Source organism: Sapajus apella, unplaced genomic scaffold (genome assembly GCF_009761245.1).
Source record: "Sapajus apella isolate SASKATOON/1434 unplaced genomic scaffold, GSC_monkey_1.0 scaffold49, whole genome shotgun sequence".
In the NCBI taxonomy this organism is placed as follows: domain Eukaryota; kingdom Metazoa; phylum Chordata; class Mammalia; order Primates; family Cebidae; genus Sapajus; species Sapajus apella.
Genome location: NW_022436989.1, coordinates 14,280,483 through 14,295,192, shown reverse-complemented (window position 1 = coordinate 14,295,192; position 14,710 = coordinate 14,280,483). Strand labels below are relative to the sequence as shown.

Sequence of the window (14,710 nt, the reverse complement as noted above, 5' to 3'; positions counted from 1 at the left end):
TCCGAGGGGCATGATACTTGCGCAGAATGGCCTTGCATAAACATAAGGGAAAAAGCTTTCTCCAGATGTAGAGATGGGGACAGTGGAGAAGGAAGATGAACACCCAGATACCCAGAGCAACATCCGCAGACAAAAGAGAAGAGCCAGGAATCACAGGCATCAGCCTAGTGTTTGCCTAGCTGCATGTGCCTGGCAGCCGTCAACCCTCACTTACCAGCAGGAGGAAGGCAGCCTCCACAGGAGCCTCTCTAAGAGGCTTGAGTTCCATCCAAGGCCACCAACAATGGACAATTTCCCTGTCATTTCTATTTTCAGAGAAAATGACACATTGTGGTGCTTCATGCTGTTCTATTATTGAAATGGTTCTCAATGTAGAAAATAAAGTCTGAGTTAGAACTCCACTAGATTGGGGCGATATTATCCCCAGCACCTTAGAGATCAAGGCATCCTAAAAGAAAGGTGTTTCATTACCTGGCTTTTTTCCCAGGAGAGAATGAAGATGAGGAAGCTGGTGAGCTGTGACAAGCCAAGCGGGGACAGCAGAGGTCTGCAGGACACCTGCAGCACATTTCTGTTTTGGAGCTTCACAGGGCTACGTCTTTTTAAGGCTCTATTGAGAAATGACAGGCACCCACCCTCAGGCCAACAGCTGGAGCTGGGCTTTTATTACTGGGAAATAGTGTTGCATCTGAGTCATTCAAGGTTGGCCTTCCTGGGTACTAAAACAGCCCCCACTCCCACCCCTGCGGAGGATGTAAATGAAGCAGGTCATCCCATCATAGTCAGTCAGCGGGGAAGTCAGTGGTGTGGGATTACATAGGGGCAGAGTGCAGGCAGGGCCCTGAAGAAAGCTGGCACATGTGTGAACATGTGTTAGGGGAGCATGTCCATACATAGAAGACCAAAGACTATGGCACTGAGATAACCTGGCACCAGCTTCCATGGCTCCATGGAAGTGCTAAATACTGTAATAAATTAAAACAGCACTAGAAAAATGTCACGCTTTCAGATGACGAGGAGGAGCTTGAGTACATTTCCTTTTTAACTGGAGAAAGCTGGAGAGTATACGACGTAGGATGTATCACTGCATTACTCAGCACAGAATGAATCCATCACTTGCCGTCCTTCTGATTCCTCACCCAGCTTCCTATGAAGTGACATAGCTGGTGGTGGTCCGTGTAGAGGGGAGGCTGGAGCCTCAGTGTGAAGCACAGTTGTTTACAGACTTCCTGGAGGTAGCTGTTCTCTAGCTGGAGGCTGGGGCCATTTCCACCATGCCCAGGACGGCCCCCACCACAAAGAACCATATAGCTCAAAATGTCTATTGTGCTATTGCTGAGAAACCCTGCTCTTTCAGGAAGGCAGAATAGCACTGGAGGAGAAGGGCTTCATGTATTGGACAATGGGGTCCTTATCTTGAATCGAGTCTTAATGAACCTTAGGATTCAGAGAGAAACAGCTTTAATGTGGGGATAGCTTCTGCAGGACTCACGGGGGATCCCCAGCACAAAGACTGATTTGTTAATTTTAGTTAATTTCCAAACAGACCTGTACATACTATGTTATATACAGATTAGCATTGTGAAGCGCCGTCTGCTGCTGTGCATCGCCATAAATGAAATGCTTGCAGAGCATATGTAAACAATTAAGTGTGATTTGCAGGCTGGGTTTCCTGTGTTTACTGATTAGTAATAGAAATACTCAGAGAGTGTGTGTATGCCCATCTACCTAAGCCACTGTCCCAGGCTCGGACAGCATCTCCACCTTGGGGACTGCGGCAAGCTCTCTTCATGTGTGCCTTATTCCTCTCTGTGGAACCCCGTAACCACATGCTAGCTTCACGGTCAGTCCCATGCTCCTGATCACACTCTCCTGCTGCAGTTCCCCAAACAAAAATAATGATCCAAAGGTGTGTACAGTGGCACATGCCTATAGTTTCCGCTATGCAGAAGGCTAATGTGGGGAGTTCAAGTAAGTTGTACTTTGTTGTACTAATGTTGTCCTTTGGCTTGGGCAACATAGAGATGCCCTGTTCTCTTACACACACACACACACACACACACACACACACACACACACACACGCAAAGTCAAAAAACACCACAATGTCCTAGATGAGTAGCACCATCTCTGAGCAACTAAAGTGAAACAGAAGGAGACGCCTTACATTTATTTCTTTATTTTTATTTTTATTTTTTTAGAGATGGAGTCTTGCTCTGTATCCCAGGCTTGAGTGCAGTGGCACGATCTCGGCTCACTGCAACCTCTGACTCCCGGGTTCAAGCAATTCTCCTGGCTCAGCCTCTGAGTGGCTGGGACTACAGGCACATGCCACCATGCCCAGCTAATTTTTTGTATTTTAGTAGAGACGGGGTTTCACTATGTTGCCCAGGCTGGTCTGGCAATCTGCCCGCCTCGGCCTCCCAAAGTGCTAGGATTACAGGTGTGAGCCACCGCACCTGGGGACGCCCTACATTTGTAATAGTGACTTGTGGGTTACTGCATGCTTTCCATTCCACAGGTTCCTCTCATTCTCATGGACGCATGATGTAATTATTACAACCCTTTCATACGAGAATAAATGGGCCAGAAAAGTTGAGAAAGAGAATAAGATGAGTGGGAACACATACTCAGTATTTTATGCCACACTGAAGAAAACCAGGAGAAAACCCACAGCTGCCTCCAGACGTCTCTAGCAAACATGGAGTTGCTTTTAAAATGTGTAACTGGAGCCATCTTCTTAAAGGCCTACTCAGAGCTGTGTGAGAATGAATTTATTCCTTTGAAAGCTTCCGTTGAGCCGCGATACTGAAAATGCTGTGAGTATAGTTCTTGAACTCACCCCCATCTCACCCTTCTAATTGGTGTATATACTCTGCACAGATCCTGAACTGAGAGTATATTAATACTGCTTTTCATGAACTCTCCATCCAGGAAGTTACTCCACTGGCTCTAAAATCAAGACAACCCCTGGTTGGGATCCCAGCTCTCTCCTACCTGGTAAAGAACATTAGGAAAGAACACTCGGTTAAGAACATATGATGTCTCCCAAATAGCTCCAAGGCGCTTCACTTCCTCTAGAGTTCAGGTGCTGCGCTGAGAGGCAGCATATGGCCCCACAGGGTTGGAGGGAGGGAAGCCAGAAGTTCCAAACCTAAGCTTAAATCTTGGCTCTGATACTTGTCTCTTGCCCTCATTATCATCAATTTCTTTCTGTGTTCACTCATAAGATCAACTACTGCCAGGTGTATTTAAAGGTTTGGTAAGGGTCTTACTAGGAATTTCTTTCTGTGTTCAAAATCACAGATTTCCAAATCCAAGATCTAGAGAGCCCATGTCACTGGTTTGTGATGGAGCTTGGGGTCCATATTCTGATCAAGCTCTCTCGGTTCTGAGGTTTGGACTCAAGGGACCAGAGAAACTGGGGTCTCCTAAAGATGCTAAGACATTTCAGAGAAGAGGGAGCTGGAACCTGGAGGACAGCCCACACACCAGGCCCGGATGGGAGGGGCCTTGCCACACTGCATTAGAATTTAAGGTCCCAGAAACTTCTGCTCCTTTTCTAGGCTATCATTTTTTTACCCCTATGCTTTAAGTGTAGGTCTTTTTCTCATGTTCTGAGATTGTGATTTTTAGCTTGATAACCTGATTTTAATCTCCTAGGTCAGATCTTGCATCCTCTTTACTTTATTTCTCCCTTAGATTCTGATTTCTGAGTTTCCTCAGTCTGGCAAATGGACCTTAATTTCCTTTACAAGATGATCCTCTGTGACATGACAGCTGGCCCCAGTCTGGGGCCTCATCTCCAGTGGAAGCTCAGGAGGAAAAGTTGGGATGACGTCTTGGATTTCGGAAGAGAATATTTCCTCAGCATGCCATGGGTGGGAGGAGTGGATCGATGGTAGATGGAGTGACCTCGGACCACAACAGTGACCTCCTGCCACAAGGCAGCATGCCAGAGCTTGGCAGAGCACACTTCGGTCTGGCTTGTTTCCCTATCGCTTTTCAAGATCAAATTTGCTTTAAATTTTCTATCCTCTTGGAAGTGTACACTACTCTGAGTCAGTAAATTTTCTTTTACAAACAAACCTGTTGCTTCTGTAAAATGCAGCCACCTTCTCCTAACCTCTATGGATGGAACATCAGCTAGGATCTGCCTCATCACCGTTCACATATTTGAAGACAGTCATCAAGCCATCTTGTAGATTTGCAGTCGGTGAAACTATTTTGACTTCCCATTAAAACATATCATTATATCTGGATGGCTTTCTTCAGTGGGAGACACAGTTCTTCCAAGAAGGTATGTCTCAAACCTTAAATCTAAAAAATTAGTGTTTTCTTGTCACATCCGTGTGAACCCATTTCATCTCCATAACATATCGACATTTTATTTACAGACAATTTACATAAAGGTAGTCTGTTGCTGACTTGCATTTGGCATCTCATTTAAGATAATTTTCATGTACTCGTTCTCCCTAATTTTGCATGCATATATTTTTCTTTCTTGAGGACTATCCATCAAATCTGTGTCACTTTTTGTAAAGTTAAGATATTTCCCCCAAAAATCAATCAAGTAAAGGGTTTTTGTTTTGTTTTGTTTTTTGTTTTTTTAGACAGAGTCTTGCTCTGTTGCCAGGCTGGAGTGCAGTGGTGCAATCTCGGTTCACTGAAACATTCGCCACCTGGTTTCAAGTGATTTTCCTGCTTCAGCCTAGTGAGTAGCTGGAACTACAGGCACACGCTACCATGCCCAGCTAACTTTCGTATTTTTAGTAGTTTCACCACGTTGGCTAGGATGGCCTTGATCTCTCAACTTCATGATCTCGACTTGGCTTCTCAAAGTGCTGGGATTACAGGTGTGAGTCACTGTGCCCAGCCTGAGGCAGCGTATCTTTAAGACCTACCTGGAGAGTCAGAGTCCACCATCACCTGATGTCCTTTAACATTAACTATGTAACAATGACTTGTTGGGTCTCCTATAATGCACCTAAGGGCATACTCCTCATTTTAAAATTATACAACCATAGAGCACGTAGGCAAACACACACAATTATGAGCCATTCTTACTTTGCACATGAATATAATCATACTAAGTAAAAGATTAGCAAATTGAATCCGTCATTGTACAAAAATAGTAATATATCATGACCAAGTAGAGTTTATCTCGGAATTGTAGGGTGTTTCAACATGAGGAAATCTACTAATGTAACACAACATTCATAGATTAAAGGAGAGTAATATCATCTGATTTATGCCCCCCCAATTCTATACAAATTCAGCATCCTTTCTTGATAAAGCATTAGCAAGCTAGGAAAAGAAGGAAACTCCCTGCATTCATAATAGTGGTTTCATAGAAACCTAAACCAAACCCCATTTTAAAAATTAATTTTAAGTTCCATGGTGCATGTGTAGGATGTGCAGGTTTGTTACATAGGTAAACGTGTGCAATGGTGCCAAACCCCATTTTCAATGCTAAAATATTAGACTCATTCCAATTAATGCCTGAATTAAGCTGAGGATGCTGTGGTAGGCAGAATAATGGCCCTCAAAGATGCCCATGTCCTAATCCCTGAAACCTGTGAGTAGATTACCTTCCAAGGCAAAAGGAATTCTGTAGATGTGATTAAATTGAGGATCTTAAAATGAGGAGATTATCTGGGTGGGTCCAATGTAATCAAAAGAGCGTGAACGATGAAGGCAGAACCCTGTGATCAAGTCAGAGAGATTTGAAGATGCACCACTGCTGGCTTTGAAGATGAAAGGGGCCACAGGAATGTAAGCAGCCTCTAGAAAAGGAACAAATTCTCCCCTCAGAGCCTCCAGGAGCACAGCCTTGAAGACACCATGACTGTAGTCTGCTGAAGTCCATTTAGGACCCCTGACCTCTGGGACTGAAATATACTGAATATATACTGCTTTCAATCACCAAGTGTGTTGTAATTTGTTATAGCAGCAGTGCGGTGCTGATACAGATGCCAACCTGTAACGTTCAGCCAGTCCACTAAATAAAAGAATGGAGTTATAAACATTGGGAAAAAAAGTCAAAACTGTCACAATTTTTAGATATGTCCCTTCTTTCCACCAGAAAATCAGATAATTAATTGAAATATTATTATGTTAATAACAGAGTTCAATAGAAGTGCCCAGAATGGGATAAATCTTAAAAAAATAACTTCCTGTACACTGAAAGTAACCAAATGGAAAATATGACAGAAGAAATGGTTCTGTTCACAATCACAACAAAACTATAAAATACTTAGAAATAACCTCATTAAGAAATTTACAAAATGGTAAAATGTTACCAAAGGACATTAAAAAAAAACTGAACAATCAGAAAGATATACCATATTACTAAATAAGGTTCACTTTGTTTTCTGAAATTAATCTGTATCTTAAATACAGTCTCAATCAAAATTCCAATGGCGATTTAAAACTTTACCTGAAAAGAAAATGGGCAAGACTAGCATGCCAACACAAAACTATAAAAGACAAGAAGAAAGTAAAGACAGGAGGACTTGGCTTCTCAGATGTCAGAACAATGTATCTCTCCAGGACACCAAACAGTATGGTATCACTGTAAGAACAGACAAATCCAGAAGTACTCCATTTATGTATAGAGATGCAGTATCTGGCAAAAATGGTATTTCAAGTCAGTGCTAATTTTTGCGAATTAACTAATGATGAGATACCAAATATAAATGACCAATAAACATAAAAAAGATTCTTATTCTTCACTGTTAATAGAAATGTAAGTTCAAATAAGAACAAGATGTTATTATTATTATTTTTTGAGATGAAGTCTCGCTCTGTCACCAGGCTAGAGTACAGTGGTGTGATCTTGGCTCACTGCAGCCTCCACCTCCTGGGTTCAAGTAGCTGGGACTACAGGTGTGTGCCACTATGCCCAGCTAATTTTTGTATTTTTTAGTAGAGACGGGGTTTCACCATTTTGGCCAGGATGGTCTTGATCTCTTGACCTCGTGATCCATCTACCTTGGACTCCCAAAGTGCTGGGATTACAGGCATGAGACACCAGGCCTGGTCAAGATATAATTTTTTCACCCCTGAGACTAGAAAAATCAGAAACAATGGAAGACCCAGCAATAGTGATCATGTGGCAAAACGGTATTGTTAAAAGTGCAAATTGGAACAGCTTTTTTTGGAAAGCAAAGCAATTTGACTGTATCTGATATTATGATTTTACATATATATATTTATTATTTTATCATTTAAATATTAAATAAATATATTCAAATTTTATTATTTTATTACTTATGATATGACTTGATAGATGATAGATAGATGATAGATGATAGATGATAGATAGATAGATAGATAGATGATAGATAGATGATTGATAGATATTCATCCAAAATTTCAGGCTTATAACTCCTATAACATGTGTAGCAGTGCTGAGGCACTTCAAGCCTCAGAAGCAGGTCTCATGAAACAGAATCTCTCTCTGACCTTCTCCTGTCCTCCTTTCACCTGGCCAAGGCAAGACTCGAATCTGATTGTGGGTCATTAGACCCTCATTCCAGAAAGGGCTCTTCCTGTCCCATATTCTGGAGAATGGAATGCAACACAGAGAGGCCAAGAAGACTCTGAGCACACAGGCCTTGCCAGGTTTATATAATGCCCTTTCTGACCCGTCACATTTCTGCACAGCTGTCCAAGCTTCAATCATGGACAACCAATGACGCTCTATAAAAGGCCCATAGAACACAGTTCATGGAGCTTCTGGAGAGCTGAACATGTGGAGGTAGATTGGAAGGTGAAGAAGAATTCATCCACATGCCTGGAGAGTGGCACAGCCCAACTTCACAGGGATGGAAGATCCTGTGCTCAGGACCTTTCCAGACCTGGCCCTATGCATCTCTTCATCTGGCTGTTTATTTGTATCCTTTAAAATATCCTTCATAATCAACAGTAAACATGTTTCCCTGGAATCTGTAAGCTGCTTTAGTAAATTAACTGACCCCAAAGAGGGAATCATGGCACCTCTGTAGAAGTCAGTCGGTCAGAAGTTCAGGAAGCCCAGACGTGTGGGCCTCAACCTTCAACGTGTAGGATCTGACACCCTCTCCGGGTAGTGTCAGAAGTAGACTGGGAGACACCCAGCTAGTGTCCACTGCAGAGCTGCTTTCTCACAGGGAGAAATCCCCACATATTCTGGGGCCACAGAAGTCTTCTGTGTTGATGATGGCTGTTGTTTTTGTGTGACAACAGAGGAAAAACATGGTTTGAGAGTTTTTCCCTAAACAGTATCTATAAAAATTATGTGTAAAATTTGCTTGAGCTCTGCAGACTATTTTTTTCAATTCAAACTATTTATGGAACCCTCGCCATAAATAGTTTAAATAGAAATCCCAGCTGTAGGTTGAAGAGTGGTGGAGCCGTGCCAGGCTCCAGCCTCCCCTCCCACAGCCTCCCCTCCAAGCCGCTCCCCAGGCACATCCAACCAGGTCAGAACTTCATGGACTTCACACCATGGGCTTAGGGTGGGATGTAAAAGAAGTTGCCTTTTGTAAGTGAAAAAACTGAAATGAAAGCGTCTCAGAGGATCTTTCTATGTCGTGGAACTGCTCAGTGAAGTGAACCAGTCCCAAATAATCAAGTATTTCCCTAGAATACTGAGAGGATTCTCTGCAGAGTTATCTCATCACCATGTCTGCAGCAAGCAGAGTTGACATCGAGTATGAGAAACTATTTGAAACAAAGGAAATCCCGTCAAAACAAAGTTTTAAAAAGCAGCTGGTAAGCATGGCATTTAATTAAAGAAAAAGAAATGAAGTGGGCCAAGCAAGAAAGGCCTGGATCAGGAACATCTGAACAACTTACACAAAGAACAAGACTGAAAAAGCCTTTGGAAATGTCTTAGGTATTAACTGAAATAATATTTGTAATTTGAAGTTTATAAAACATTTCAAATTGATCCAACAAAATAGCTTGCCATTTTATTCATCTTCCCAGGTGCTACGAATATCTGAAGAGTCATTTTGTGATTTCAACTGCAAGATCCTATGAGACCCTTCTCAAGCGCGGCTCTCTGCTTACAGTTTAGTAAGGAGCCTGCTCTTAGGGTCCACATCATAATGTTTTATGAATCCCACAGAGGAGTCTTCTGTTAGACCTGCAACAATCATCAAGCTTACTCCCAGATGGCCACAGAGAGAATTCCCTGAATCCAGTGTGAGACTAGGTCAGGGAGGACGGGGAGAGACTGCAGGCCAGCCAGCTCCCTCCCAGAAGATTGGCCTAAAACAGGCATTAACATGAGACTTTAAGGGTCAGGCTTTTGGCATTTCTCATATGTAAAAGAGATCATGAAATTCTGAGATGTGGGAGTTGAAAGAATAGTTGATGTCACAAATTCTAACTACCTTTGGTTCCTGCCTGTCCCTCCTGGTGACTCCAGTCCCTCAGGTGACTCTGGGTGCTCGGAGACATCCGGAGGGAAATGGAAAGTGCTGCTAGCCACAACGCTTTACCCTTTATCAATTCACAACTCTTACTTGATGATACCTCCCAGCCACTTGCCACCAGAGTAGACTCACAGCTGTCCCTTTCAAGAAGGACATTCAGAAACACAGTCAACAAATCTCCCTGGGCTTGTTTACCTGACACCCCAGAACTCTGAAGGTTGCTAAACAAATAGACAGGTGGGTTTTGCCCTTAATGAGTTTAAAATCCAACCTAACCACACAAAACTCACTCAATTCAGTATCAAAAGAACCCCTTCCACAGTGCATCCTCAATAATATGATATAGACACAATGAAGCAAGTCCAAGTGGAAGAAAACCCAGAGGGGCAGGCTAAGGAGAGGCGCCCTTTCTCCTCCAGGCTCTCCAGGTTTGTGTGGTTCTCAAGCTAGGCTGCCCACTGAATTCGCCTTGGGAGCTTTTGAAACTTGGGATCTGAGGTTCCACCACAGAGGTGCTGATGGAATTGATTAAATATCCTGGGCATCAGAATATTTAAAAGCCTGACAGGAGATCTTAATGTGCACGTGGGGTTGAGAACCACTCATCAAGGTGATTCCAGTCGGCAGGCGGAGTTCAGGGCCACAGCCCATAGTGCTAAACACCAAAAAAGCAGCTGGTAAGCATGGCGTTTAGTAAAGAAAAAGAAATAAAGCAGACCAAGCAAGAAACACCTGGATCAGGAACATCTGAACAAGCTACACAAAGAACAAGACTGAAAAAGCCTTTGGAAATGTCTTAGATATGAACTGAAATAATATTTGTAATTTGAAGTTTATAAAACATTTCAAATTGATCCAACAAAAGAGCTGGTTATTTTAATCATCTACCCAGGTGCTGTGAAAGCAGACATCTGTGCAATGGCCACCGATTTAGGTGATTTGAAGGTGGCTGATGAAATTCATAAGAGCAGTGTGGCATGAGTACTATTTCTTTGGTGGACCACATCACCTGAGTGACACACGGTGCCCAAGAGCCAGAAGAGTTGAAATTTGTTTTTGTTCTTTAAAAGAGAATGTGAGCTATTTACCTACTTAGAGGAGAGATCCAGTACAGAAAGGGTTTGAAAAACAGAAGTGGCATCCAATTAATTGGGTACTGTCTGGGCACTCAGGAGACAGGGTGAAGCAGGGTGTGGACTAGAGCTCAGATGTGAAGATTTTCATTTATGAAGACAATTAGGGGAAGGGAACTAACATTGATTGAGCGCCGACTCTGTTAGGTACTGCGCTAGACACTTCATAGGCGTGATTTCTCTGAATCTTCCCAGCAAATCTGCAAGGACCTGCAGAAGGTCCTACACCCAGAATCCCTGGGTTTTGATTGTTCCATGTGAATGATATTTCCAAATTGAATACTCCAAAAGATCAGTGATCAAAAAAACGTTCTTGCAGGCCCAACATAATTTATTATGAAAACAACTATCTGAAAGTAGTGTAAGAAGTCCATCTTCAAAATAAAGAAAATGATTGACAAAATCTGTCAAACATGTAAAAATGGGTGCCTGTACCTAAGAGACTGCCACTGCTCCCCCAGGTACCTGATGGCCATATTGTGAGCGGCGGTGCCCAGAGCTCTCCTCCCCAGGGTGCACAGGGCGAAGGACAGAGTCACCAAGGGAGAGTCCTCATCACTGTCCAGGGTCTTTGAAGGCTGAAAGAGCAAGAAGTTAACTCAGCTTTCACACAGGTTCCAATATGTACCAACACAGAATCATAAATGTAGAGTGACAGTAGGCTTTGTAAGTCAACCACGTGGCCATCAGTCCCCTCTAAGATGACCTCCAAGACAGGGAACTCTCAGCTCCCTGAAGGAGTTTCTCCTGTGGTTGGACATGGAAAAAAAAATAAAAGTGGAAAAGCTATTTTAGGAGAGAAAAAGACCTACAACATGGACTGATGACCTGCTTTTCTGGGATTTGAAATGTGGCACTTCAGGTCATAAAACTGGGCAGTAATTACTGTAAATAGGTGTGCCCACCTTAACACTCTCCAATGCAAAGGAGGGGCATGGTCTAGCAGGGAGAGAAAAATAACTTGGATCCAACGTGAAGGAGAGTCCTCTATTCTCCCTGTAGCAAGGGGCCCTGTGGGTTGACTCGTTGACTGTAAGTCCACAATCAACAACTAAATTAATCTTTCAGCTTGGGCATGGTGACTCATACCTATAATCCCAGCACTTTGGGAAGCCAAGGTGGGAGAATCACTTGAGCCCAGGAGTTCAAGACCATCCTGGGCAACATAGCAAAACCCCATCTCCATAAAAATTTTTTAAAAACTAGCCAGGCATGGTGGTACGTACTTTGAGTCCCAGCTACTAGGGAGGTTAAGACAGGAGGATCACTCGATCCCAGGAGTTTGAGGCTGCAATGAGCTATGACTGTTCCACTGCACTCCAGCTTGGGGAGAGTGAGACTCTGGCTCTTAAAAAAATTTGTCCGAAGTCAGATTTTTTAAAAAGGGGAGGAGGATGGAGAGTGGGGGGATGGAGAGAAAATTTAAAGTCAAAATATCTTTTGCAAGAAAAATAAAATAATTTCATGAACCAACTAAGGAAAGGACAGAGCCATTACGGAGCGATAGCCCAAAACGTCAATCAATTCTTTGTATATCTCAACTGTTAAAGAGGCCTGGCATGAGTTAAGGTTATTAGCACACCTTCTTCGTGGTTGGTCTGGACAAAGGAGGTTCTGCCACCTGCTTCTTCTGCCACCTGTTTCTAATCACCCATAAGAAATTCACAGACGTTGGCTAGTGTACTGGTTTGGTTTTTTCTGCCTAGCACATGCCACATAGTGCATCAGCTGCTGAGGACGTTGTTTCTAACTTGCACCCACATTTTCCAACAACGACCCATGGACTCAGCTTTTCAAATCCTAAGAAGCAAAGTAAACCTGCTCCCTTCATTTCCTCCCTCCCCCTTCTGCTCCTCCCCTGCCCCTTCTCCTCTTTTTATAAACTGTCATTAATTCTTGATTATATTTCTAAGAGGCAGGATTCACTTCCAGGGAAGTGTTCTCAGCACATAAGCAATAACAGCACAGACACACAAAATAACGATGACAGAAGTTAAGTCGGACCATCTGATTGCTAAATAGAATTTTCATGTCCATGATTCAATATATTCAGTAAATCCCCCTGATTCCAGTACAGAGAAGCTGCAAATGTTTAAAAGCTGTAATAGAGGCTTAAAACTGCACTGGCCCCAAGCATAAAGGGATATATACCTTCAAGTCTCCTTCACTGGAGACATGGTATATTGATTCTCCTATTTAATTTTGCTTACCTTCAATAAACATTTATCCAAATAGTGTTTTTTGTTTCTATCCTCTGTGTTGTAAGTCTACCATAGGATATCAGAAAGAGATGGACATGACAATGTTCTTTATTAAACTTCCATTCCATGCCCCAGCCCCCACCACCCTGACCTACCTCTTGTCTCTTCCGAGCACAGTGTTGAATCCATTCTAGATAAATGTTGCAGAAGCTAGCTCGTGTGATCCCCTGGAGACACGGGACGTAGTCATCATCAGTGTTAATGCTGAATATTGCAAGGTCACGCTCAATGTAATGCCACTTGGCGAAGGGCTGCAGGGACTTCAGAAGTGATTCATTTTTGATCCAGGAGAGGAGTTTGGGAGATGTTGCCATATAGTATATTATACTCTGCAGAGAAAAAGCAAGATTTTGAGCCTTTACAGCTATTCTAAAGCCAGGAAGAATTTATGTATTTATTTAATTGTAGAAAGTAAAACAACCTCAGGAAAGTAGGAGACATGAAATCCTGACATGTGGGATCATTTGTATTTTCTGCTGGGTGTAATGTACAGAACTCATTTCAAACATTCTAAAATGTCCTCTCTTAAGGGTTATCATAGGGAAGAGGGAACTGAGAAGAATGTAATGCTAACAGAATGTAACAGAACAGAATTTCTGTGATGAGGAAGAATGACAGTCAGCCCTGTCCTCTCTGAGAGAAGCATACAAAAGCACCTTTGGCTGGGGTTGCTGCAGGCTTTGGTGGGTCCTAGGCTAGGCTGATTCAACCTAGGTTGATTGGGGTAGACCCTCCTCCAGAACCCTACCCAAAGAGTATTTAACGAGCGAAAACAACAGGGTTTTGAGTTTGTTTGTTTTCTGAGACAGCAGTGTCTCTCTCTGACACCCAGGCTGAAGTGCAGTGTACAGTCATGGCTCACTGAAGCCTTGAAATCCTGGGCTCAAGCGACCCTCCTGCCTCAGTCTCCAGAGCAACTAGGACTACAGGTACAAGCCACCATGTCAGACTAATTTTTTAGTTTTTATTTTTGTAGAGATAGGGTCATGTTGCCCAGTCTGGTCTTGTCCTGGGCTCAATCATCCTCCTGCTTCAGCCTCCCAAAGTGCTAGGATTACAGGCGTGATCCACTGTGCCCAGCCAAAACAACACAGTTCTTATGGAAAGTATGGACGATGTGAAATTGTTGTAACCTTCACACACTTAATCCTGAGTGCCCAGACAGTGGACACCTGTGATACGTTCACAAGGAACCCATGTCTCCTTCTTAATCAGACACTGTACTTACAAGTCCCGCTTGGGGAAAATGCCTCCCTTGGGCTGGATTATTCTGAGTAACAGCTTTGTGGAAAGCCATTTTGTAGTTTTTGAATGAATTCCTCCTTCAAAAAGGCTAGCACCTGCCCTCAAGAAATAAAAATGTGACAGAGGAAATGAAAATCCAAGGCTGATAGGCTTGGATCAGGGTGTGCTGCTGCAGTCACTGCCAGCATCACCGCAGTTCCATTATAGCAGAAAAACGCAAGTGGTGCTGGGGGCTGTTGAGGCTGAGGGGCACCCCTGGAATGAGTCGGCACCTGTCATCGTGAAATCATGAGAGGCTAGGGGGCTCGTGGTGTTTGATGCAAGGAGGCAGGCATGTGTGCTCCTGTTAGAAACACTTAACTGATGCTCTTCTCTGTTTTAAAAAACATTCTTTTTGGTGAGAAAGCAGAAAGAAATGAATATTGGGTGGATGGAAACAAAGTCTTCAGTGACTGACGCCTGTAAGTGGAATGGGCCGAGAAACCCTTTTCTAGGGGAGCTCCCACCCTCCCTCTCTGGCTGTTTCCTCCCTCTGGCTGGGAAATGAAACCCAGAGCTCAAGGCCTCAGGTTACTGAGGTATCTGGTTTCAAGGTGGTTTTTTTTTTTTTATAGGAGTTTAGCAGGTGAAGAGACAGCCTCTGATTT

At 43.2% G+C, this 14,710-nt stretch overlaps 1 protein-coding gene across 5 annotated transcripts in view; it reads right to left on the bottom strand.

The window, feature by feature from the left end:
* Window positions 1-14,710, bottom strand: part of PCNX2 (pecanex 2) — a 291,183-nt gene that overhangs the window by 20,974 nt on the left and 255,499 nt on the right. For all 5 annotated transcript variants that reach the window (XM_032242324.1, XM_032242325.1, XM_032242328.1 and 2 more), the window contains 2 exons: window positions 12,914-13,147; window positions 11,023-11,135 (listed from right to left, as the gene is read on the bottom strand). In XM_032242324.1, the coding sequence (XP_032098215.1) occupies window positions 11,023-11,135; window positions 12,914-13,147 (347 nt within the window). The remainder of the gene's footprint in view (window positions 1-11,022; window positions 11,136-12,913; window positions 13,148-14,710) is intronic.